General features: G+C 39.6%; 3 protein-coding genes across 3 annotated transcripts; all 3 read left to right on the plus strand.

Moving 5' to 3' along the window:
• Nucleotides 1-304: 304 nt before the first annotated feature.
• On the plus strand, nucleotides 305-24,402 carry c22h4orf54 (chromosome 22 C4orf54 homolog). Its single transcript, XM_042402089.1, has 2 exons — nucleotides 305-4,944; nucleotides 21,578-24,402. Exon 1 carries the CDS (start codon nucleotides 305-307, stop codon nucleotides 4,922-4,924), a length of 4,620 nt encoding a protein of 1,539 aa, XP_042258023.1. The 3' UTR covers nucleotides 4,925-4,944; nucleotides 21,578-24,402.
• Nucleotides 10,981-13,295, plus strand: LOC121888784 (zinc-binding protein A33-like). Its single transcript, XM_042400268.1, has one exon. The coding sequence runs from the start codon at nucleotides 11,280-11,282 to the stop codon at nucleotides 12,675-12,677; it is 1,398 nt and encodes a 465-aa protein (XP_042256202.1). The 5' UTR covers nucleotides 10,981-11,279; the 3' UTR covers nucleotides 12,678-13,295.
• LOC121889866 (E3 ubiquitin-protein ligase TRIM35-like) lies at nucleotides 15,516-21,619 on the plus strand. Its single transcript, XM_042402091.1, has 2 exons — nucleotides 15,516-16,825; nucleotides 21,578-21,619. The coding sequence occupies exons 1-2, from the start codon at nucleotides 15,767-15,769 to the stop codon at nucleotides 21,617-21,619; spliced, it is 1,101 nt and encodes a 366-aa protein (XP_042258025.1). The 5' UTR covers nucleotides 15,516-15,766.
• Nucleotides 24,403-26,187: the final 1,785 nt, after the last annotated feature.

Here is a 26,187-nt window from a genome sequence, read left to right on the forward strand (position 1 = left end):
ATTGTGCGGGGGAGTCTTCTCCACGAACCCTATTGGTCCGCGAACCCCAGCTTGACAGCCATGTGGCCCAGACAGTAGTTAGTAATGTCTATGGTCCTTTTTAGATACTCGGTTTTAGGCTTCATGTCGCGTTGAGCTGGAATGTCTGGAGCGCTCCGTGCCATCCAGTGACCGTCCAACTGTGAGCGGAGCTTTGCGCGCAGCACCATCACTGCCTTAAGACTGAGAAATCCTGGGGAACTCCATCTCTGCTATCTCTTTTCTGTCGGACACCAAATGTAAGCTTAACCACGCCGGTTCAGCTATGAAGACTGGTCAAAGCTGTGTGAAGACGCCGCCGATTCTGCGGGAGGTTAAGGATCTGCTCCAGAAATCGGCCCACATAGACGAGGATGCCCCGGAGAAGCAAGACGAAAGCAAATATGTGGATGAAACCAAAAAACCGGCAAAAGACTCTCGCTTTGATGAGAGAAACCAAATGTCTGTCCTCATTAACAGCAGCGGCGCTGGAGTTCTGTGCGCAACGGAACCAAATCACCAGCTGACGATTGAAAAAGAAAATGAAACTACGAGCAGAGATAATGCCAGAGTTGGAAAATGTACAGAAGATGTCCAGAAGGGTCAGTGTGATCCCTCCTCGCCATCAGGTCCCCATTGTCTTAAGTCAGAGGATTGCCTGAAATCAGGAGACGCCGACAAAAGCGAGCGTACAGTGACGCAACCTGAGGTCTCCACAGACAACAAAAACACACCAATGAATGAAGATTTGCACTGTAGCGATAATCATCTGAGCGGTAGAAGTGAGTCGGATGATTATGAGGAGGATGATGATGTTAGTTTGGTGCTTTCTGACGACAGCGATCCGTGCGTAACGGAGGATGAGTCCCATTACATTACCACGCACGAGATCCAGCTCTCGGAGCTGTCTGACCATGAGGGGGACCTCGTAGTGGGCTCCTCGGCCAGCTGGGACATCGAGGATGACAACCAGGTGTACTCTTTTGTCGATTACGCGTCTTTTGACGGTGATGTAGCGGTGGTGGGGGACAGGGGGGACGGCCATCTGCCTCGCTCTGAGAGCGCATCAGCAGCAGTCAGCACTCTGCTTGAAAGTGATCTGTGCGACGCGGCCAAGTTCGCCAGCTCAGATGAGAGTGTGTCAAAGCCCCAGCAGTGCAGTGGCAACAGTGCTGGACAGATCCAGCTGTCAATCAGAACCACTTCTCGAGCTATAAATGGCCCTAGCAACATCCAAGAAAAGGAAAACATTCTTTATCATGCCGGGCGCTCCGGAGACATGAGTAGATATGTTTTTAGAGGAGTTGATGGGAAGGCAGACACGTTGTGTGACAGGGCAAAGTGTTTCATAGCCGCGCCCGGACGCTTACACTTTGGCGGCAAATTGAGGGGAAAAGAGGTCACCGAATATTCCAGCGGTGCGTCCAGCGCTGTCAGCGAGCTGGACGACGCTGACAAGGAGGTGCGCAACCTGACAGCCAAAACCTTCAAGAGCCTGGCTTATCCTTACTTTGATGCAATTAATTTCAGCACCTCCAGTGAGTCATCTGCATCAGACCATGGGATAGGGATAAATAGGTGGTCCACGTTTGTCGACCTGAAATATGGCAACATGAATGTTTCACAAGGACTGGACCAAAGTGTTCTTTCCCACCAAAACTCAACGGCCTCATTTGAAATAGCCAAAAATGTAGACAATAGAGGTTATAAGGGCACTGCACTGGCAAACACCAAACCGCCCACCAGCAAGATCTTCACTCTGAATGGGAATCCCCACGGGGCATCGTCTTCTACAAAGAAAATAGAGCTGATGGGGAAATTTGGTCAGGGGCACAGTGGGGTGATTAGACTCACAGAGACTCTGAATTTTCGTTGCAATGTCAAATCAGGAATGTCTGGGGGAGAAAGGCGCACTAACTTTGCACAAAACGCTGAAGGATCACGTTCCACAGATGAAGTTACCAACACTTTGCCAGGCGGCCAGAGGAGAGGGGCCAGCAAGCCACCCTCGAAAACCATGGAAGACACACACAAGAAAGCCATATTCGCCTCGAGCGTTATCAAAAATGTGATTTCTAAGAAGATGCAGTTCGAGCAGGAGCGCAAGATGGAAAGAGGGGAGATAAGTGAGCCGCATCAGGCGCCGTCCCCGTGCTTTGTGCACCAGGAGAGCGACAGTCACAGAGGGAAGGGGAGCAGAGAGCTGCACAGACAGAGCTCAAGGTTTTCCGAGAGCAGCTCTGACTACGCCATAATGTGCGTGGATGAATTAGGGGACTTTGTGGACAGCGGCTCATGTGATACCAAGAGCGACTCTCGGAGACAAGACGCGATCGCTCTCGCCCCAGAAACTAATTTGGAGCCGACGAATGAAGCTGGAATTGATACTAAAAAAGGCGCATTGGAAGCGTCCAAAAGCACGTTGTTTCGCAGCCAAAATAGCGCATTCAGATGCTGGAAGGACGAGGAGCTAGAGTTTCAAAAGGATCATAAAAACGATAAAACTCCGGAGGAGAAGCCACTTTCAGCTAACGACAGAGAGGGCGAGGGGAATCAGTACTCAGACGACAGCAGCAAACTGACTAAAATGTCACATTTGTTTGTGCCAAATATCCAACTGCTGTCTAGTGACGGAGAAGTCGGACAGCAGCTGCCGGGCAGGATTTATTCTCCATGTGGAGATGGAGGAGGGATTAAACTGCGCTCTGACAACACTTTATACATTGCAGACTCCAGGAATGTCGCTACATCTAAATCTCCGGAAATTAAAATTAATTTAAGGAGCGTGAGAGACAATAAAAAGGAGCCTTTTGGAGTCTCCAAGCTGCGTGCTCCTAATATAGGCTGTAACGCAGTCAGCCTGATCAAAACAGATGACTTCAAATGCCAGGCGCTGGCTGCAGCTTTGAAGGGTGAGTCCTCTGATAAAGTGCCACATTTCATGGTTAGAGACATTAGAGATAATAAAGGAAAGCTACAGACACCCATACACCAAGTGAGAGACGTGCGTAAATTGGTTAAAAGTTCATATCATTTTGTTTCTTTGGATAACAACGAAAATAAATCCAACTTCGCCTCTGCTGACACCCATCCAGAGCAAAAGAAACAAATGTCATATCGACATCCTACATCTGTTTCTCCTATAGTGATAAAATGTCAGTCTGTTAATACTAACAGTAACGGAAAACAGTCTGGAAATCTTGACTTATCTAAACATGAGCCGTTTGACATAGACAGATCGTCTCCAGAGGGCGCCAAAACCGCTCCACTACAAAGGCAAGCAGGGAGAGCACCCATAAATAATTCAAATAATTCCTCAGAGGGAGGCAGTGGGTTGAGAATTGAAAGCAAAACAGCTTCAAAGAGACAGGAAAAAATACCACAGATAACAGATAACATCACAGATAAGAAGCCTGAATCAAAGATGGCAAACCAGGCAGCTTTGGAAAAACTCCAGGCTGCTGTGAAAACCATGGAGCAGCTCTATGTGTTTGAAAGAAATGAATGGAAAAGGAAGAATCAGCCCCAGCCACTGACAGACAGCCATGTGCTCTCACTGATTACCAGCGAGGAGCTTGGAGGCCCTGAGGAGGAAGGGCTGACAGGGTCCAACATGGAAAAGACAGTCAGAAGAGATTCATATCCCAACACAGATATGATACCACCAGCAGTGGCGGCGTCCCCCAGCATCGACAGCCTGCTGAGGCGAGAGGACAAAGACCTCAACAAGGCCTTTCAGGCATCCAGTGGCCGTGATGATAGGCTCATTGCTAAGTCGATGCAAGCTGCTAGCACCACAGGGGGCAAGAACATGTTCAGCCTCAGCTCCAGCCTAAAGGCCTCTGCAACTGTCAACGCAAAGACGCCCCAGCCAAATGCCATCACGCAAACACCTTTCACCACCAAAAGCTTTGTCCCAAAGTCTCCCAAATTGCCAGTGTCCTTAAAAATCAGCCAGCCAAAACTGAGTGGAAATGAAGGAGCTGAATCGAAGGAGGTGGAGAGATCTGCACAGGAGCACTTGAGGGCCTCAGCTGACAACGAGAACTACCTAACCATTCCGGTTAAGACTCATGCCAGCAGCAGCAAACAGGCTTCATCTGCTGAAAAAACATCAGTATACACATTCACCACCCAGTCACACCCAACCACTCCCCCAGGACAAGTAGGTTCTAGCGCAAAGGGTCAGGAAGACCACAACCAGTCCCCTAAACGCTCCAGCATTGTGATGGAGACACGCTCACCAGAAATCCCTCCTGCCACCATCTACCACTCCCTGCCATTGGGCATGCCCACGAATCAGCCACAGGTGTACTGCTTCTCCCCGGCAATCACTCCAGCTCCCACTCTGGAACACTTCCAGGCCACCCAGAGGAAGATGCTCCTTGATCCCACCACCGGAAACTACTACCTAGTGGACACTCCTGTTCAGCCAGCCACCAAGCGCCTCTTTGACCCTGAAACAGGCCAGTATGTGGATGTGCCCATGCCCCAGCCTCCTATAACCCCTGTACCCATGCCGCTTTCACCTTTGGCCCTCAGCCCTGGGGCGTACGGACACACCTACATGATGTACCCAGGCTTTATGCCGACACCATCAGTGATCCCGGCCCGGACACTGGTGCAGTCACAGATGTCGGTGCAGTCAGAGGTGGAGAGTGGAGAGAAGGTCCCGTCACAGCAGCCTGAGGGCATGTACATGGAGACTCCCTTCTACATGGCCACAGGGAAGTCTCCACAGGCAGCATCTGGGACTCAACAGCAGGCCACCACCAACAAGCTGCCGCAGGGCTTAACCAGCATCAAGCAGCCGGTCATCAGCATCACCTCACAGCAAGGGCCCCGGATCATCGCCCCACCCTCGTTTGATGGAACCACCATGAGCTTTGTGGTGGAGCACAGATAAACCGCAGCTATCCTGGACAGGTGAGTAATTCTGACAGTTCACCTGGTTTGTGTTCATCAGGTTTATGTGGATCTAATGCATGCATTTTGTCACATAGTGTCAGACTGACTTTGTAATTTGTTCTTGGTAATATTGTATCTTAAATTTATTTCAAACATACAGTAAAGTCTATTAAAAGTATAGAACACCTTACCATACAAGGAATACAGAAATATCACAGTGCAATCTTTACATTTAGTTGTGAAATTAACTAAGCACTCACTCATTTTTTCTGTTCATAATGTCATGATATAATGTCAAATTTAGTAATTGCAGTGCACTCATATTTATGCACTCAATTGGGCAGTGGTGGCCTGAAGGTTAGAGCAGCGAGCTTGTGACAGGAAGGTCGTCCGTTCATTCCCCGGACCCGCAGGATAAATCTGGGAAAGTGAAAAAGCAACGCAAAGCAATGCTTGCCCTTCCCTCATTACCACCACCTTCCTCAAACTAACTGACAAACTGAAAACTTCAGTAATATTCCAGCACAGTTGTATTAGTTGGTGTCTTGTTCTCTGGACTCATAATGAAGCTGCCCTGTTAAGTCTACTGTGTGCACTGTTCTTACCGAGAACTGAGATTCAGCGGGGTACATACAAAATACCAGGAAGGCATTAGGTGGGGGTGGGGGGTCATTAGGGGCTCAACAGCAAATTTTTGCCATGGAGCCCCTTAACAGCTCAGTCATGTGAGTAACCATCAAGTACGTCAAAGTGTCCATGTTAGCCAAAATCTTCTGGTTAGCATCAAGTTGTGCTCTGGTGTGACCTGACGGCAAAATGACCCCTAATCAAGGTGCCTCTTTAATTTTGTTCACACTTCTTGGAGAGTCTGAGCACACAAAAATATACTTGTTATATACAAGATTTGTTTGCATTTCTAGTTATAATATTGTAGTTCTAGTGGTTCAAAGTTTCAGTATGAAATCTATGGAGACCCAAAGTTTAAACTTAAATAAATAAATTAATGAATAAACATTATTAAATAAATAATCATATGAATACATACAAACAAAATAATACTAATGATAATAATAATATAACCATTAATATTTCAATGTTCTAAAATTCATTAAAGCTCATTATTAAGAAATTGTTTTTGATCCTGCCTATTTTCATGGTAAAATAGTTTGTGTCAGGTCATTTCAATGTAATTTCAGCAGTTTTAAAATGTTCTTTTTCACAATGCTTTTCCCACACTGCCAAAACTTTGATGATAGCAAGACACTGAAGCTCAACTTGTATGGAGGCCTAAAGTGTTCCACATAAAATAAATATTAAGACAGTATGAAACACACATTCATAATAGTTGTATCACAAATACAGACAAAATTAACACAATATATTATAAAACTCAGCTTGTGATTGTTGTTATTGGTTTTCAGTTCATCCAACAGCCAATCACGGAACTGGCTCTACTCTGTTTGTCTTAGTTGACACATGAAGTCTTTGTGATGAAAGGTAGCATTATGAAATAGATCTGTTATTGTGAAAACAGTATTATAAAATAAAATAAAATTAGGGAAAAGGGACATTTTTTAATTATTAATTTATTCAATTTTAAACACTTTAGGTCTCCATACAAGATGGATTTAATTTTCTTGCTATTGTCAAAGTTTTGGTAGTGTGGAAAAAATGGCTTTTTGAAATGAATTCATCTTTTGTAAAAAGCACATTTTGATTAATAAAAACTGCTGCAATTAAATAAAAAAATCTTCACTAATCTCTTTTTTTGAGAAAAAAAGTAAGTTACGTTACATTTCATAATAGCAACATGAGTTTGAAAAATGGCTATATTATTTTTTTGTTATTGTTATTATTCTATATGTTATTTAATGTCTGTATTCATCAATATGATTATTTATTTCATACCTTAGTATATACCAATTCAGTCTATTTATCAATTTCCTAGTAGTATCAGGTCAATTGGATGAGGGCACAAAGAATTGCAACCAATCATGCCCCAGGATTCAATATGCATGAAAAAGGAAGAGACATAATGTGATTGTAAAGTTCGCAACTGAGCACCTCAGCAGGCACTAGCACTCACATTCTAGTTTGTGAATTCTGATATCACAGCAGAGATATACAGAGGATTACATTGATGTAAGATTCTTCATGGTCTTGGTGTTTGAATTTGTGTATGGCATGGTGGACATAGTGTGTGCAGGAGTAAAAGGTCAGGCAATAGCAGGCGTTTGTTATGTGTATACATGGACAGTTTCAGCTGCTGGTGAACATCAAGAGGCTGTCTGGCAGGTCAGAGTCGCAGCGGGGTCAGCCGGCTTTTTATAGGACCCGTCATTTAAAGCCAGAGAGAGTGAGAAGCCAGATTCACATGGCTTCTGATCAGCTGTTACATAAACACAGCATGCAACATAGCAGCAGATAGCCTCAGCTGCACTGTGGGTGGACATTTGGAGTTCCCCTTATCATCTGAGAATGAGACCCACATACCAGAGGGCTTAGTTATGATTGTAATGTAAACAGATATTCTGTCGTCTGATAGGCTAGAGGTTGAAGAAATTTGCTTTTGATTGGAAGGTTGCTTGTTCAAATTCTCCAGACTAGACTAGACTAGCTGCAAAACTCTCATTGAACAATTATTATGTACCTCAACAACTATCGTCAGGGTGCTCTTGACACACCTTACCTGCAGGTTTAAAAAGGAGACATTTTTTGTGAGTACAAAATGATAAAACTAAAGCTAGTCATGAGAGAATGTATGGCTAGTTTCGTGATACTTGAGACCATACCAATAAATGGTATAGAGACACGCAAGGAGAAATGAATTGCTGTGCAAGTTTTTCTGTTAAATAACCAAAATATATGGAAGTTCATTCATTCCAAAACTAAGTGGTCATTTATGAGTCTGCAAGGGCAAAATCTAAGAGTGTACAGGGACAGATAGGTAAGCACAGAACATGGTTTATCACAGGAGTATGTTGGATTTTGGTAAATTGTGAAACTGTACTTGCTGGTTCATGTACCATGAAATACACACACAACACGTTTCCTTGTTTTGCTTTAGTGTCAGTCCGAATGACCCCTCACTTTTAAATCCAAATGGAACTTATTGGTCAGTGAGTGATGAGTTACAGATTAATGTAGTTTCTACTTCCAATCACACTTTATTTTACCGTTAAACATTTACCATATATCTGGTATCAATAAAATACTTACTGGCTACCTATATCAACAAATTTGTAGGTACAGGGGAGGAAGACAAGAGGATAGAGAATAAGTGGCTAACATATATGTATTAAAAGGGTTTAAATGATGGTGATGGAAGTATTTCCTAAATTACTGAGTACATAATTAATAATTAAGAGGTACAGTAATATTATTACTTGGTAACAAGGCAGAGAAAAAAATGGGATTAGGATATGGTTTCATTTATTTTAAGATTCTGACACATTAACAAAAATACTGTGAGAATATATTTATTCTTAATATTAATATAGTGTACATTATTATTATTGCTCAGGAACAAGACATCAGGCTAAGCCTGAGTACAGGGGTGTACCTCTATAGCTGTAGCTATAAAACAGTTACAGTACCGAAAGTACTGTAAAGTTTGGACACACTTTCTTATTCAAGTGAATGGGAAGGTGTGTCCAAATGTTTGATTGGTACTGTATATGTGTGTTTTTTTTGTAATGATGATAAAATACTGATGAACAGTAATGTGATTTTGGGATCAAACGTAGGACTCATCTGACATCTGAATTGAAATTGATGTTAAACAAGCACCTAGATGAGCTTCATATCCTGTCATGTCATCACATCATAAACAACTAAGGGGCCAAATACATATACTTTCACTCACAAGCTTTATTAAAGTTTATTGGACAAAATACAACATACACAATGCTGTGGCAAGCTATTAATTCAACAAGTGACACATGATGATTTTACCAAGTCTTTTTGTGAAGCATGCATGAGGATTTCCAGCTGAGATACATGTAATAGGTTTTAATGATATTACCATCAGGGCATAGCATTGAAATAGTGTGAAAAAACATTCTTATTACAGTGTAAGTCTGGATGCTGTAAAGTAAAGTTGACCCTTGCTCACTCTGTTTTACTCTAATTATATTGTAATTACAGAGGGCGTGGCCTGTCAAATGAAGTGGTCCACAGCTCAGCCCTTTTTCACAATAATTATAGTGTAGTTACAGAGTATGTGGACGGTCAAACAAAGCAGTCCACTCTTCACCCCTGTTTCATGGTAATTACAAATAAGTATTGGGTATGCAGGATGTAGTATTTAATGTTAATTACTCTGGTATATTGACACAGCACAGTCCATCACCACAATAAATACCATTCAACAGAAATCACTTATCTGTCCATCTCAATGTTACCTTAAGATCTTTGATTCTGAACAAAAGTTGGAAGCATTTGATTTTCTAGTTGTGCAGAAGTCTTTCTTGATTGGCAAAAAACAGAGTAGAGCCTATGGGCTAAATCCTTCACACACACACACAGTACATCAGTGAAACTTTACCACTGAAAATTGCTCCAAACGTACTATACATTTGTGGCAAATGCATACAAGTATATTGTGGGAAGAGGTCTATCCATTCTTACAGCTATCATAACTCACTGAATTGTTAATCTCTCAATTTTCCAGCAGTTTGGATTGTCACAAAAATGAAAAAAAAAAAGGTTTTCATACCAAAATACTGTTTAATGCAAAGTAACACTAGGCTAATATTACTACAGTAAATTGAAGTTGAGCCTACGTTTTGTAATTATCTTATCTAAGTATTTTCTGTTTTAGTATTGCATTATTATATATGGCTACTACGATGATTGAAAAAATGCATACATATACACTCGTTTTTTAAATAGTTATAACAATTAAAAATCTCTCTCTCTCTCTGCTGACACATCTACATAAATGATGCATACAATAACTTACATCATCAGTTGGTGGAAGCAGTTCCACAGTTACAGTTGTTGGGCTAGTTGATCAGTTGCTCTGTGGAAACAAACCAAAAGCAGCAGGTAAATGAAATTTAGTTGTGGGCTGCATGTTTATGGATGAGAGACACGAGCCACACAGGCTTCCTCATTCTTTTCAATGAGACCACTGCAGCTACAGAGGGCTCTGTCAAAAAATATGAGGGTAGTTAGGTCCTGGCTCTACTATTGCTGCAGTGCAATGCAATATTATCTGGCTAATGAAATATGTGCAAACACACATACTACTGTAGGTAAAACACCTTGTAGCTTGTAGCATCATGCTTATTCTACTGTTAACCTTTCAAGCATCAAGACAGAAGAGACAAATATTACTTTCCAAAGTTGTACAACCCAGAAAAGAGTACACAGCACTGTGCAGTATGTTGGTGTTTGATTGCTCTTCAAACTGGACTTACTGTTATCTATATGCTGTTATATATACTGTTACTTGTGCCTTCTCCACTTGACTTTAGAACTGTCAATGAAAAAAAAATGGAAAAACAAAAATACAAAATACAAAATTGTACCTATTTTGTCACATCTTCAAGGCTGTACATCAATGCCATTGTCTTGAGACACGGCTCTGGTTATTTATAGTGCCCATATCATTAATTTGCCACATACTGGTATCAGTGACGATAGATTTTCCAATGCAGGATAAAATGAAGAGATAATTCATCTTAATACATTTTATAAATTGACCTTCTATGACAATTTTACAGATCTCTATGTAAACTGTCATAAAATTACATATTTATATTACATATCTTCTCAGCTTATTTTCCTCTCTCCACCTTATCATATCGCTGTCAAATCGCTCTAAAAAACGTGTGTATGTTGGTCTGAAGTATGCATGAGATGCACATATCTCGCAGCTCATTCTGTGTTTATACAGTTAATACCAGCTTCTTTGAGATGTGGTGTATGTGTGGTTTTGTGCGCTTGTTCGCTTGTTTATCTGAACCCCAGACTCTTATGAGACATCCCTTGATAAAACTCCTCCCTTATCAGACTGTCAGGACACAAATCAGGAAACAGTTTGTTTCCTGTTCCTCACCGAGCAAAGAGACACACAGAGAAGGACGATAGCATTCAAACTCTTCCACTTCCACAGAGAGAAAACAGATATAGTAAGGAGTACTGGGAACACTGGAAATACTGGAATACTGGAATACTGGAATGCTGCTGTTTCAACCTGGTACTGACTGCATATACTGAAAGAGAATTTAAAAAGAGCCATCACTCAAAGTGAAAGTAACTTTTAGGGAACTTTTTAGAACTACGGCTGACTTCTTCCTTGTTTGCACCGTCTGCCTACTGTGTTTTCTGCGTCTCTCAGACGGAAAATGGCTTCTCGATCAGAAGAAGATTTCTGTTGTTCTGTCTGTCACGACATCTTCAAAAATCCTGTTGTGCTGTCATGTAGCCACAGCTTCTGTAAAGACTGTCTGCAGCGCTGGTGGACAGAGAAACTAGTACACGAATGTCCAGTTTGTAAAAGAAGATCTTCAAAAAGTGAACCACCTTCTAACTTGGTGTTAAAGAACCTGTGTGAAACCTTCCTACAACAACTTTCTCTACAAGAGAAAGCACCTGCAGAGTCTGAAGCTCTCTGCAGTCTGCACTCAGAGAAACTAAAGCTCTTCTGTCTGGACCATCAGCAGCCTGTGTGTGTCGTCTGTCGAGATTCAAAGATACACACCAACCACAGATTCAGCCCTATTGATGAGGCTGCACAAGATCACAAGGGGGAGCTCAGGAAAACCCTGAAGCCCTTACAGGAGAAACTGGAAAAATTTAATCAAGTTAGAGTTAACTGGGATCAAACAGCAGAGCATATTAAGGAACAGGCCCAACAAACAGAGAGGCAGATAAGGGAGGAGTTTAAGAAGCTTCATCAGTTTCTACAAAAGGAAGAGGAGGCCAGGATCACTGCTCTGAGGGAGGAAGAGGAGCAGAAGAATTGCATGATGAAGCAGAGGATTGAGGCTCTGAGCAAAGAGATAGCAGCTCTTTCAGAAACAGTCAGAGTCACAGAGAAAGAGCTGAGAGCTGCAGACGTCTCATTCCTGCACAACTACAAGGCTGTAATGAAAAGAGTCCAGCAGCGCCCCCTGCTGAATGATCCACAGCTGAATGATCCACAGCTAGTGTCAGGAGCTCTGATAGATGTCGCCAAACACCTGGGCAACCTGACCTTCAACATCTGGAACAAGATGAAGGAGATGGTCTCCTACACTCCTGTGATTCTGGATCCAAACACAGCTTATCCAAACCTCGTCCTGTCTGAAGATCTGACCAGTGCGAGATATGTGGAGACAAAGAGAGAGCTTCCTAAAAATCCAGAAAGGTTTGAATATTATGTCACAGTCCTGGGCTCTGAGGGATTTGACTCTGGGACTCACAGCTGGGATGTTGAAGTTGGAAAAAATACAAACTGGGCAGTGGGTGTGACAGCAGTGTCTGTCAAGAGGAAGATAGAGATTCCTAGTGGATTTTGGGAAATATGGTTCAGTGATGGTAAATACAGAGCGCACACTCCATCAGTTACAGATAGATTTATTTCAGTAAAGAAGCCTCTTCAGAGGATGAGAGTGCATCTGGATTTGAACAGAGGAGAACTGTCATTCTTTGATCCTGACACTGACACACGCATTTACACCTTCACAGACACTTTCACTGAGAGGCTGTTTCCCAGCATTGGCACATTAAGTACAGTGCCATTGAAGATATTACCAGATTGATGGTCATGATGGTGATGAGGCGTTAATGTATTGAACAAGAATACCATTGATTTTGCTACTTATTTGAAGCAATATTCACAATATATCCTCTTTTCTATTTTTATCAATCACCTGATATGTGAGTAGCTGTGATTTTGCTGTCACTTTCTTCCCTTAGAATAGAAAACATTTTTGTACAGAGAAAGACATTCTACAAGCTGGTTTTAGAAATACACACTGACTGCAAAATTGTACATAAAACAGCAAGTTTTATGTCAGCTTAGACAAAGAGTGAATATCCAAAAGTGTGTTGTTATGTTCTCCCACTAAATAGCGTAAATGTATGGAAGTTCATTTGTGACAAAATTAGTGGGTGGTGAACAGTCTGCAAAGTTAAAATCTGAGAGTGTACATGTAAATTTGTAAGTGCACAACATGTTTTATCACAAGCAGGGACAGGGTTGTAAATATAGCAGATGTTTTGCTCCTGTAAGATAAATTGTGTCAAAAGATTTCAGTGTGTCAAATCAAACTGCAAACACTCTTATGTGCATGCAATCATGAATGTGATTGTTATATAAATCCAAGGATGACTATGTTAAATTTAAATTATTGAAATAAAAATTCAAAATTTGCTTCTATTTGTGTTGTTATGTTGTAGGACAAAATTCACACAAACACACGCATGAAACCAAAATTTAAATTCAACAATCAAAATGTCATTTTGATCTACAAGTTTAAAAATGCATTACTGCTGCCAACATTATAATCAAAACAGTGAAATCAATTGATTGATAATTTGAAATGTACTCCAAAATATAATCCTGCTATAGGTAAAATGAAACTGAACACCAAATAGACTTTTCATTTGTAAATTGGCAGACAGTGTGCTACTCTGTAGTCTGTGTGTGTCATCTGTTGAGATTCTAAACTTGAAAATGAAAACCTAAACAAAGCTTTTGAATTTGCTTTTGATTTATGTCATGATATAATTGCTAAAACATTGTTATCAGGCAACGCACTGTGTTGGCCAATCAAATATGTGACTGGTAAACACAGTGTTTATCTGTAGGGCTTTTGTCAGCCTGATGCCAGAGAGTACCTGTGGGTCAGTGAGAGATGGGTGGCTTTGATAGATCAATGGAGCTCCACTAACAGTGCTGACACATTTTCATATAAGGAAATGAAATAATGAGGGAGAAATGTTTTGGAATGCAACACACTCCTGGTCTGTTTTATAAAACACGCCCTGACAAAACAGAACAGTATCTGACTGTCAGGACAGAAACCAGGAAACACAATTGGTTTAGTATTCCTCACTGAGCAGAGACACACACACAGAGAAGGACAATAGCATTTAAACTCACCACTTCCACAGAGGGAGAACAGTTACAGTAAGGAGTACTGGGAACACTGGGAATACTGGAATACTGCTGTTTCAACCTGGTGCTCACTGCATATACTGAAAGAGAGAAATTTTACAGCCATGCCTTACTGCTGTCTGCCTGCTGTGTTTCTAGATTTACTTGAACAGAAAATGGCTTCTCGATCAGTGATGGATTTTTCTTGTCCGGTCTGCCACGAAAATCCTGTTGTGCTGTCGTGTAGCCACAGCTTCTGTAAAGACTGTATTGCAGACATTCTTTGATCCTGACACTGTTACACACATATACACCTTCACACACACTTTAACTGAGAGGCTGTTTCCCTTCATTAGCACTCTAAATGCAAAGCCAGTGAAGATATTAACAATGAAAGTCACCTCACAGTTAGCTCAAAATATGTGCAAACACACATACTACTGTAGGTAAAACACCTTGTAGCTTGTAGCATCATGCTTATTCTACTATTAACCTTTCAAGCATCAAGACAGAGGAGACAAATATTGCTTTTCAGAAGTGATAACTTTCCAAACTTGTATTATCCAGGCTGAAAAGAGTATATGGCACTGTGCAGTATGTTGGTGTTTGATTGCTCTTCAAACCGGACTTACTGCTATATGTATGCTGTTATATGTTACGTTATGTTATGTTACTTGCACCTTATCCACTTGTCTTTAGAACTGTCAATGAAAAAAAATGGAAAAACAAAAATACAAAATACAAAATTGTACCTATTTTGTCACATCTTCGAGGCTGTACATCAATGCCATTGTCTTGAGACACGGCTCTGGTTATTTATAGTGCCCATATCATTAATTTGCCACATACTGGTATCAGTGACGATAGATTTTCCAATACAGGATAAAATGAAGAGATAATTCATCTTAATACATTTTACCTATTCTGTCACATATTTGAGGCTATACATCAATGCCAAAGCAGCTGTCATGATGCACAGTCATTAGACACAGCTCTGGTTATTGTGTCCATGTCATTATTTTGCCACATATACTGGTATCATTGAGAGCAGATTTTCCAATACAGGATAAAATGAAGAGAAAATTAATCTAAATACATTTTATAAATTGACCTTCTATGACAATTTTACAGATCTCTATGTAAACTGTCATAAAATTACATATTTATTATTTGATTCTGTCTCAACTTATTTTCCTCTCTCCACCTTATCATATGACCCTCAGATCACTCTAAAAAAAACATGTGGTCTGAAGTATGCATGAGATGCACATATCTTGCAGCTCATTCTGTATTTGTACGGTAAATACCAGCTTCTGTAAAATGTGGTGTATGTGTGGTTTTATGTGCTTGCATCACTTATCTGAACTCCAGACTCTTATGAGACATGTCCTTATAAAACTCTTCCCTTATCTGTCAGGACAGAAACCAGGAAACACAGTTGGTTTAGTATTCCTCACTGAGCTAAGAGAGACACAGAGAAAAGGGCGATAGCATTCAAACTCACCACGTCCACGGAGTGAGAACAGATACAGTAAGGAGTACTGGGAACACTGGAAATACTGGGAATAATGGAATACTGGAATGCTGCTGCTTCAACCTGGTACTAACTGCATATACTGAGACAGAGTTGAAAGAGGAGCTATGACTCAAAGTGAAAGTAACTTTTAGGGAACTTTTTAGAACTACGGCTGACTTCTTCCTTGTTTGCACCGTCTGCCTACTGTGTTTTCAACGTCACTCAGACAGAAAATGGCTTCTCGATCAGAAGAAGATTTCTGTTGTCCAATCTGTCATGACATCTTCAAAAATCCTGTTGTGCTGTCATGTAGCCACAGCTTCTGTAAAGACTGTCTGCAGCGCTGGTGGACAGAGAAACTAGTACACGAATGTCCAGTTTGTAAAAGAAGATCTTCAAAAAGTGAACCACCTTCTAACTTGGTGTTAAAGAATCTGTGTGAAACCTTCCTACAACAACTTTCTCTACAAGAGAAAGCACCTGCAGAGTCTGAAGCTCTCTGCAGTCTGCACTCAGAGAAACTAAAGCTCTTCTGTCTGGACCATCAGCAGCCTGTGTGTGTCGTCTGTCGAGATTCAAAGATACACACCAACCACAGATTCAGCCCTATTGATGAGGCTGCACAAGATCACAAGGGGGAGCTCAGGAAAACCCTGAAGCCCTTACAGAAGAAACTGGAGTACTTTAATCAAGTTAAAGTTAACTGGGATCAAACAGCAGAGCATATTAAGGAACAGGCCCAACAAACAGAGAGGCAGATAAGGGAGGAGTTTAAAAAGCTTCATCGGTTTCTACAAAAGGAAGAGGAGGCCAGGATCACTGCTCTGAGGGTGGAAGAGGAGCAGAAGAGTCGTATGATGAAACAGAGGATTGAGGCTCTCAGCAGAGTGATAGCAGCTCTTTCACACACAGTCAGAGTCACAGAGAAAGAGCTGAGAGCTGCAGACGTCTCATTTCTGCACAACTACAAGGCTGCAGTGAAAAGAGCCCAGCAGCGCCCCCTGCTGAATGATCCACGGCTAGTGTCAGGAGCTCTGATAGATGTGTCCAAACACCTGGGCAACCTGACCTTCAACATCTGGAACAAGATGAAGGAGATGGTCTCCTACACCCCTGTGATTCTGGATCCAAACACTGCTAATCCAAAGCTCGTCCTGTCTGAAGATCTGACCAGTGTGATATTTAGGGGGGTAAAGAGAGAGCTTCCTAAAAACCCAGAGAGGTTTGAAGACTACCTCACAGTCCTGGGCTCTGATGGATTTAACTCTGGAACTCACAGCTGGGAGGTTGCAGTTAGAAATGACAGAAACTGGGCAGTGGGTGTGTTAGGAGCGTCTGTCCCGCACACAGGAGAGATTCTGAGTGGATATTGGGAAATACTGTTCAGTGATGGTAAATACAGAGTGAGCTCCCTACCAGTTATAGATAAAGTTCTCTCACTAAAGAAGCCTCTCCAGAGGATCAGAGTGTTTCTGGACTGGAACAAAGGAAAATTGTCATTCTTTGATCCTGACACTGATACACACATTTACACCTTCACACACACTTTCACTGAGAGGCTGTTTCCCTTCATTAACACTCTGAATACAAAGCCATTGAAGATATTAACAGTGAAAGTCACTTCACATTTGGCAATGTAGATGATTATGTTAGAGATTGCAATCAGGATGATGATGATGATGATACAATTATATCTTTAACAAGAATACTACTTATTTTAAGGAATAACTATTTGTGTGTCCTCTATTTTATGTCCACTTTTCTATTCTTATCAATCGCCTGATATTTGTGTCTAGCTGTGATTTTGCTGTCACTTTCTTTCCTTAGAACAGAAAACATTTTGTGCAGAGAGACACTCTACAAGCTGGTTTTAGAAATACATATGGACTGCAAGATTGTACATAAAACAGCAGGTTTTGTGACAGCTTAGACGGAGTGTATATAAGACAATCAAAGGTGTGTTGTTGTGTTCTCCTACTAAATAACCTAAATGTATGGAAGTATGGAAGCTAAAAACTGGGCAGTGATTAGTCTGCAATGTTAAAATCTGTGAGTGTACAGGTAAAAAATTGTAAGTACAGAACATGTTTTAGCACAAGTGAGGGCCCAACAAACATAGTGGCAGATAAGGGAGCAGTTTATGAAGCTTCATCAGTTTCTCCAAAAGGAAGAAGAGTCCAGGATCACTGCACTGAGGAAGGAAGAGGAGCAGAAGGATGATGGCAATGAGGTGTCTATTTCATTAAGCAAAATGCCACTTTACTTTAAGAAATCACTGCTGTCAGTGTCAGTACACTATTGTGAGTATGAATTTAAACTTAAAATCTGTGGGAACAGTTGGAGATGCACAGCAATGTGTAGTCACATAAGCCTCAGTCATTTCTATATATACAGTACATAGAACTGTGTGTATTTGTTGTGTGTATTTTTTCCTTTAGAGATGGCAGTAGTGGTCTGACCACTTTGGTCCAGGGTGAAATGCCTCAGATGGGTTGCCATGAAATTTTGCATTCATGCCCCGTGAGGATGAAGCCTACTGACTTTGGTGTCTCCCTGACTTTTCCTCTGGCGCAAATAAGGTTGACATTTGTGGTTTTAAGTTACATTTGGTGCATTGCCATTGTGAGACTGTTAGCATGCTAATTTTAGCATTCAGCTCAAAGCAACACTGTGCACAAGTACAGCTTTACAAAGTTGCTAGCATGTCTTGTTTTTGTATGCTTTTTTAAAAAAAAAAAAGAATTCAGTTCAATTGGAATTGAATTACAAGTTTCACTAGAAGTGTTGCTTCCTCATTGAGAAAACTGTAGCTTTAAGCAAGCTTTAGACTAGCAGAAGTGAGTAAAGCAAAACTGTTTTCCATCGTTAAGCTTTTAAAGGAACATTTGTGGTCACAATGATCACGGAATGATATAAATGCAGATGTCTTCTATTACCTCCTTCAGGATGAATATGTTTTTTTTATTTTTAGTCTTGTAATGTAATCAAAATGCCACTGCCTAGAGAATGTGAGCTAGTGTTGCTCATACAAAGATATGTGTTGCATTTTACTGGTGTAATTTTAAAGGTCCCTCATGGTGTTACTGTGTAGTTAAGGTTATGACTGTTATAGGTTGAAAGGAATTTGGTCAAGTATGTCAGTCAAGGTTGTTTTGCATATGCTGTATATATTATAGCTCATTAGCCTCATGCTAACTCTTTTCCTCTGGCATCCCCTATTGTGTTGATGTATTGTTGTACTGTATCCTACATCACACACTAAGTGCTGATAAGCTTCTAGTCATTCAGACTACCTGGTAGTGTATTTCCAATTATAGTTACAGCCATTAAAGGTGTAGTCAGCAGACAAAAGAGATTAAGGGGGGAAAGTGCTTTCATTTATTTTTATTTGGTTGACAGCTTGTTGTTATGTCCTTTGAGTTATACAGCCTTGCAAATACTTTTGAGAGGAGGAATCTAAAGCATAGTGTACATGTATGTAAATAAACACTGACAAATGAGAACCATACACTGCCTGTGTCATTGTTACTGTGTTTTTTACAGATCAAAAATATAATCTTAACACAGACTTTATTCCAGGAGTTTGTTACATTAACTTTACTCAAGTTGAATTCAGTGTTATCCTGGTTCCACACCACTGTTCATGGCTGTTAACATATCCAATTAATTTTGGCAGTTGAAGTCAGGATTATCTTGGAGTAACATATGACATTCACACATTATTGTGTGATTGTAGTTGAATCCTAGTTTTTCTGGAATTAAGCCTTTCTTTTGATACTAAAGATCACAATATTTTATTGGGTTGTTTGAAGAAGTGGGCTGAGATAGCTGGTATAGCACTTAAGTGGTTTTTTCCTATTTTATCTAATCACCAATGTTTTGTTTCTATTACTGACAAAGTGTATGGTTGTGCTCCTCTGACCTGTGGTGTTCCTCAAGGGTCAATCCTGGGACCTTTCTTATTCTCCCTCTACCCATTTTTAAGGCACATTATCTCTTAGTCAGCAGTGTCTATATCAATAATTGCTATGCTGATGATGCCCAGCTTTACATATCAGTGAAGCATGTGGAACTTTCAAATATGCCAATTTTACAGAATTGTCTTAAGGAGATTAGTGCCTGGATGTGTCATAGTTTCTTGTAGTTAAATCATAACAAATCTGAAACTCCCCAAACCAGACCTTTTTAAGGTTAACTGGCTTCTAAGTCACAGTTGGTTTCCGTAAACCAAGGGGTCATTTTAAATTCCCTGTTGTAATTCTTAAATAGCTATCCAGTCTTGTTGTTTTGTTACTGTTAAACTACACCCCTTCTTATCTCTCTAGCAGCTCAAACAATTTATCCATTGTTTTGTCTCCTCGCGTCTTGACTGTTGAAATGTACTGTATTCAAGAAGGTGAGGCGTGTCGAAAATTAGCTCAAAATTTCGCTGCACAATTACCAACTAAAATCCCACAACATTCCCATATCACCCTGGTGCTGGCTTCAATACACTGGCTTTCTATTTAGGATTGAATTTAAAATCCTTTGAATTACTTTCATGATGTTGCACAATTCGGCTCCACCATATATCAGTGAATAACTGATCCCATATTGGTCTTCTGTGCCTCTCTGGTCATCAGAACATGGTATCCTGATTGTGCCCAGTCCAAAGACTTTAACAACTCTTATGCACAGTGAACTCAGCAGCCACACATTTCTCCATTCTCTATTTCTCTGTTTTGCGTCTTCAGGTTAGACTAACCCATTGTTGCTAACTTTGGAGCTAACCCCCTTCACTTTTCCAGCACTTGGGTAAACAACAAACGTGACTTTTTTGCATTTCTTAACTGACACACTGGAGTCTGTACTGTACATTTATTGCTAGACTTACAACTACTGACTGCTAACCTTTTCCTCTGCTCCACTCGCATCCACCGTCACTTTCCTGCCACTCAATCTTTCCCACTTGCTACACAAACATACTACGTAATACAATATTACTAACGGAGTTACGCCACCAATAGTTTCCTAGGTAGCAACACAGAGGATGACCCACGCATTGGAACAGCGCTGCACAGAGGCTCCCAAACATTATTGATTTTATTGATGGATATTTGGCATTATTTTTGGCATTAAAAAATTTTTTTTTGGCCTGGCAGGGGTTCTTGTTGTTACAATTATAGGAGAAACACTGATTCAGTAAACGTTCAGTACGTTCAGTAAACGCTCAGTAAACGTTAAGTGTAGTTAGACCCAGCAGTCTCCATTAGGTTGGGTGAGTTCAAAGTTGGGAAAACAAAGGGGGTGTTTTGAATACACCCTCGTTTTCACAGGTAGTTTGTTAGTCTGTCCCTCTCGCCGCAGGAAATAATGGATTAATCCTGGAAAGCTACTGATGTAGCACTGTTCTCCTAATGAAAGTAATACAGAGATTATTCGACCAATGAGAATTTAGTCAGACGAGAGCATATTGACCAACTAATCGACCAGTCGACCAGGAGACTACAGCCCTATTGCTTATACCACTAACCGCTTCTGTATCAGACACTGGGGCAGATAAATCAGTTGCTTCTGATTGGTTAGGCAAAACAGGCCACCTCTCAAGCAGAAATTGGCTAACATGAACACTATGTCAGATTTAATAATTAAGTGAAAACTAAATGGCAATTCAGTGCAAATATTAGACATTATGAGTGTGCACAAAACAGGAATCTGTGCACAAAACATTCTGGAATTGCAAATTTGTCACAGAGCACTCTTGAATCTCAAATTGGTGTTTGAATAAATCTTTTTTTTCTCAATAGTTTTGTCAGTTATAAACTTCTGTACAACACTAATCTTGTCAGATTAGTGCCCTCAGATTTCTCTCCTTAGAACACAAGGTTTCTTGATAAGAAAACATGACTCTACCATCCTATTGTGCACATATGAAACATTTCACATGTTGAAACAAGGATTTCTCTAATGAAAGTACCTCTTATAAATAAATGTATTTGGGTATCAATTGTTATTATCATGTTAATAAGAACTTTGTGTCTGTTTGTCTCCTTCACTCCCAACAGGGTGGAGCGCTAAGTGGACTGCTGGACTGCTCTGGGTTTTGATCTCTTCATTGTGCATCATATGCTTATTTTAGTAGCTAAAGATGATGTTTCAGGGCCTTGTGTAAAAGTTCTCGCATAAAATTTACATCATTTTAACCTTTTCTAATTTGTACAAGATGTGTATAAAGTATATTTTTCTTCCTTTGTTTTATATCATCTCATTGTAAAAGTTTGAAAGTCTCCCATAATATATAGGCCTAAACTGCACTGACACTGTGAGCTCAGTGATCAATCATCCTCTAAACCAATCAGGGTTTTATTTTGGTAAATCTTTATTTTATGTCCTTTTTCTTCTTTATTATTTTGGAATTTAATTTATAAGATCAGACATTTGGGCTACAATTAATATTAACAAGATTAACATAACGACATCATTGCATTACAATATTCATGATAATGTTTTTCTTACCATATTTTGTGTGTTGGTTTTTATGCGGTGTCATTGCTATTGCTTAGAGGTCAGCATTCACCACCATGTTTTTATATACCTAGAAATGTCATTATTTAATCAACCATCATGAATTCATTAACACAATACTATTAATTTAATGTGTCTGTACAGTGGTAGACATCCTATAGGTCCCTCTTTGTGCACTTGTCCTGCTTATATATTGGAATATTCCATTTATTTGGTGTAATTATAGTATCACAACAGACTTTTTATGTTTTTATTTAATTACCACACAAAGAACAAACTTTATTAATTATTCCCTGATCACACAAAAACAAAATAGGCCAATCCCTCTTCTTCTCACTGGAAAAAAAAAGATATCCAAGCAGCTCTAAAAAGGTTTACAGAGCAGTGCAGCAGCAGGACAAAGAGGGGCCTCTGGGATTACTCAACTGTATGATCTTTAAACTGATGTACCTTAGCACCCATTTGCATCCCGTCTGACATGAATTTCTTAGTGATTATATTAACAGTGATTTATTTTTTTTGTATATAATACTTCACAAACTGTGGATCTGCTGGCCAGTCCATGGCTCTTTCATTTTGACTCAACTTTTGGAATAATCCTACTTTTCTGTCATTATGCTACAAAAATACAAAATCCAGTCAACCAACATCAAGCATTCCTTTATAATAACTGCAGTAACAATTTTACAATGGTTGCTGTGTTTGTTATAAAAGAAAAAAACTGTATGGGTATCATATGACAGGAAAGAATTGATTTATGTGAATGGATAAATAAACTGTGCGTAGACTGATAAACTGTGCACACATAAACTGTATGGGGTGGTGTATTAAACAGTGTTAGTAAGTAATGTAATTTCTTACAGCATGCTCGTTAAGTGAAAGCACAGATTAATAATCCCTGTTGAGAAAATGTGATACTGTAAAACATGTCTTGTCCTGTGAGCGGCACATTTTAAACTGATCATCAGCCACTCAGAGCAGAGTGTAAATTAGACACTGTACAGTCCTATTGATTATTAATACGTAATTTATACTGTATATCATAAAGTGCAGGTGAGAGGATGTCTTTTGAGATATTGTGCTAAAGAGGAATATTATGGTTTACATGCTGTAACTTGCTTGGTTTTTACAGCATACAGTATTGATAACATTTTTGGACACCATTTATTGGTATGTGCTTTTATTTAACTCGTATGACAATTAAATACTGCCATAACATGACTGAAAAACTACTTTCTTATTCTGAATGCCAGATGCATATTCTTGAGGTGGTAATTTCCCCTAAACTACCCATTCAGTTAAGCATCCTGTTTGCATGGTTTATTAATCCATTCACTCAGCATTGTGAACTGTGTGCATGAATATTCATGCACATAGTTTCTTCTGTCATTTTTTAAAATAGAACTTTTCATTGTTTGTGCACCTCAAATAATATGAACAGTAATTCCATTGATCTTCATTGTATAAAGGGGGAAGGCGGAAATCTCAGAAACAGATATCTCAACACCTGGAAGAATACAAACAAAACCATCTGTATGGCTAAATTATTATTATTATTATTATTATTATTATTTTTGTAATTTGGGTGAGCTGACTCTTTTTGTATACTCAGAAATCCCAAATGTAGAATAAAATTATCAGATTTTTGAGTATGATGTTAATAGATACTATTGTCTCACTTCCTGTATACCAACTGTCAGAATAAAACGTAAATTAGCACAGCGTACTGTATATGACAGGGGCATGGTTGGTAAAACAGCTCAATATTTTCTGGCACTTTGACTTCAATGTGATAAAGTGAACTTCATAAGTTCACATAATGGTTAATGAAGTTACTCGTCCCACTAATGCAGTTAGATCTATTAAATGATTATTTATTCAGACAGTGGTGATGTCTACAATTGCAATGTTTTGTGGTTATTGCAACACTTTGAAAATAATATTGCAGCAGTATTTGAATGTGCATGAAGATTAGTTCTTTTGTTGTTGTTTTTTTACTTCTGTGCAATAGAAAATAAGTGTAAATATTGTTTTCAAAGGTCTAGATGAGGGTGTTGTGAAGGTCAATGGAAGTATGGAGAGAGACTTTTGGAACGTAGGGACTCTTATTGGTAATGAAGTAGTGAATGTGCAGCAAGGGGACGTGGCTTTAGGTGAATAAAGAGAAATGACGCAATGAAAAAACTTACAGTGTTCTGTCCAAGAAAGAAAGGTGAATTATAGGTTTTTAATTTTGATGTGTTTTGCAAATGGACACTGTCGGTTTAAAGTTGTGTCAGGGGTGCAAGGGATGTTATGTCACATGATGTTGTTAAAAGTGTTTGTGCATTGTGAAAATTCAATAAATATGGAACCCTTTTACAGACCTGCCACTCATGTTTTTCATTTGTTCACCGTTGTTCATAAATTTTCTACACTATCACCCACACCCAGCAATAACTTATTTAAAACTTAACTGGAGGCTTAGTTTTTAGTTTCTTCACTTGCCTTCTCAAAAATGTCTTGACAGTGGCAGTACTTTTGCTTAAACCACATTAAAACACAATGGAGTTTTGAATCGTCTGCTTATCTTTAACTACATTTCTTGGTCCCTTGATCCCTGAACCTGTGACAGGAGTGGTACACTTGAACACAAGTGACCACATACAGCATCAGGTAAGTTGTTCTAGGTTTTGGATTCAGTGTTTTAGGGTCTGTATGAATCTGCGGTTATACAACAAAAATTGGAAAGAATGCATACAGTCAATGTTGTAAAAGACACAAATCAGCTATTGTATCATGATTATATGTTATGATCATTTAAAATAGTTTAACTTTTTTGGGAATATGGCGTATTTCCCAAAATGTCGAACTATTCCTTTAACTAATTAAATGAGGGGAGGGGATTCATTGACTGGTCTGGACATTTTTTTTAAATGTGGATTTTATTTTATTTTTTAATGACCCTTTAAAGTTTCCATCTTTATCAAAATCCCATTGAGCACTGACAACTTTGCAAGACTGAAATGTGGCTTAGCACTGTTGATGCTGGAATGTGTGCTAAATAAGCGGTCAGTGTTAAAGGCTTATCTGCTGGCTGTGGGCCTATATAATAACTGGGTTAGGAAGGGATGCAGGTGGATGGCTGCAAGCTCATGTTGCAGAGCCCTAACTGTATAGAGGCATCTAATCCCAGTGTGTCTGCAATGCATTCCATCACATCCAGAGCCATACCTCACACATACTGTATGTCTCAGGCTATTTTGCAATGTACATCGACACAGAAACTAATGTATTCATTAATAATTAATGGTGGTCTTTATTGATGGACCCTTTATGAATGACTTTATAAACATTCATACCTGCAGAACTGATGGTTTATTAAAAAATGAGAAACTCATGACCATCCATAATGCCAGAAGTTACAGCTTTTAAACATGTGTCAAGGATGATTTAAATATGAAAGTATACCACTTAGTTTATGTAAAATAATATAAATATTTCTTAATGAGAACACTTTTTCTGGGTCAACAGAATTGAAATCTGGGTTAATTTATTCTCTACTACATAGTCCTAATAAGTATTCATCATTGTGTTACAATGTCTTTTAGAACAACCAATGAATTAATATAGTTTGTACAAACAATCCCACTCAAAGTCCACTTACTAGCTTCTCCCAGAGCTTTAACTATATCATGTGGTTCCAGCAGATGAAGTTTGTTAGTTTATTGCTGATGAAGACTGTAATATGGTTGAAAGCTCTAGAAAAAGCAAGGAAGTGGATCTGAACTTAAGATTGTCATAACAATGCATGCCAAACCATGCATGATGCATGCAGGTAGTATGCTAATATGCTGATTATGTTTCTTTAGGAACTTAATTTCATGAGTTAACACTCAGAACTACATTAATTCAAATCAGTTTAATGTCACGAGTTAATTATAAAAGATTCGTTGATTTCATTAAGTTCCTGAATCATATTTTAAAGTTCAAGTAAAACCATACCTGGCTTCTACATATGATGTTGCCTTCAAGTGCTCCTCGTTAACTCTTCTTGTAGTGTTTTGATTTTACACCATTTTCTTGTTCCTTCAAAGTGATTTTGGTTGCAAGTAAGCTAGTGAACAAGATGAATGACGTTTTTAAGTGGCCGGTGTTGTTTTTGATATTG

This window comes from Thunnus maccoyii, chromosome 22 (assembly GCF_910596095.1).
Source record: "Thunnus maccoyii chromosome 22, fThuMac1.1, whole genome shotgun sequence".
Classification (NCBI taxonomy): domain Eukaryota; kingdom Metazoa; phylum Chordata; class Actinopteri; order Scombriformes; family Scombridae; genus Thunnus; species Thunnus maccoyii.

Bases quoted from the DNA above. Each gene is read 5' to 3' on its own strand.
- c22h4orf54 (XM_042402089.1), top strand. From the start codon at position 305: ATGAAGACTGGTCAAAGCTGTGTGAAGACGCCGCCGATTCTGCGGGAG.
- LOC121888784 (XM_042400268.1), top strand. From the start codon at position 11,280: ATGGCTTCTCGATCAGAAGAAGATTTCTGTTGTTCTGTCTGTCACGAC.
- LOC121889866 (XM_042402091.1), top strand. From the start codon at position 15,767: ATGGCTTCTCGATCAGAAGAAGATTTCTGTTGTCCAATCTGTCATGAC. The intron at 16,826-21,577 runs GTTAGAAATGAC...CACTCCCAACAG, and splicing joins CTCACAGCTGGGAGGTTGCA to GGTGGAGCGCTAAGTGGACT.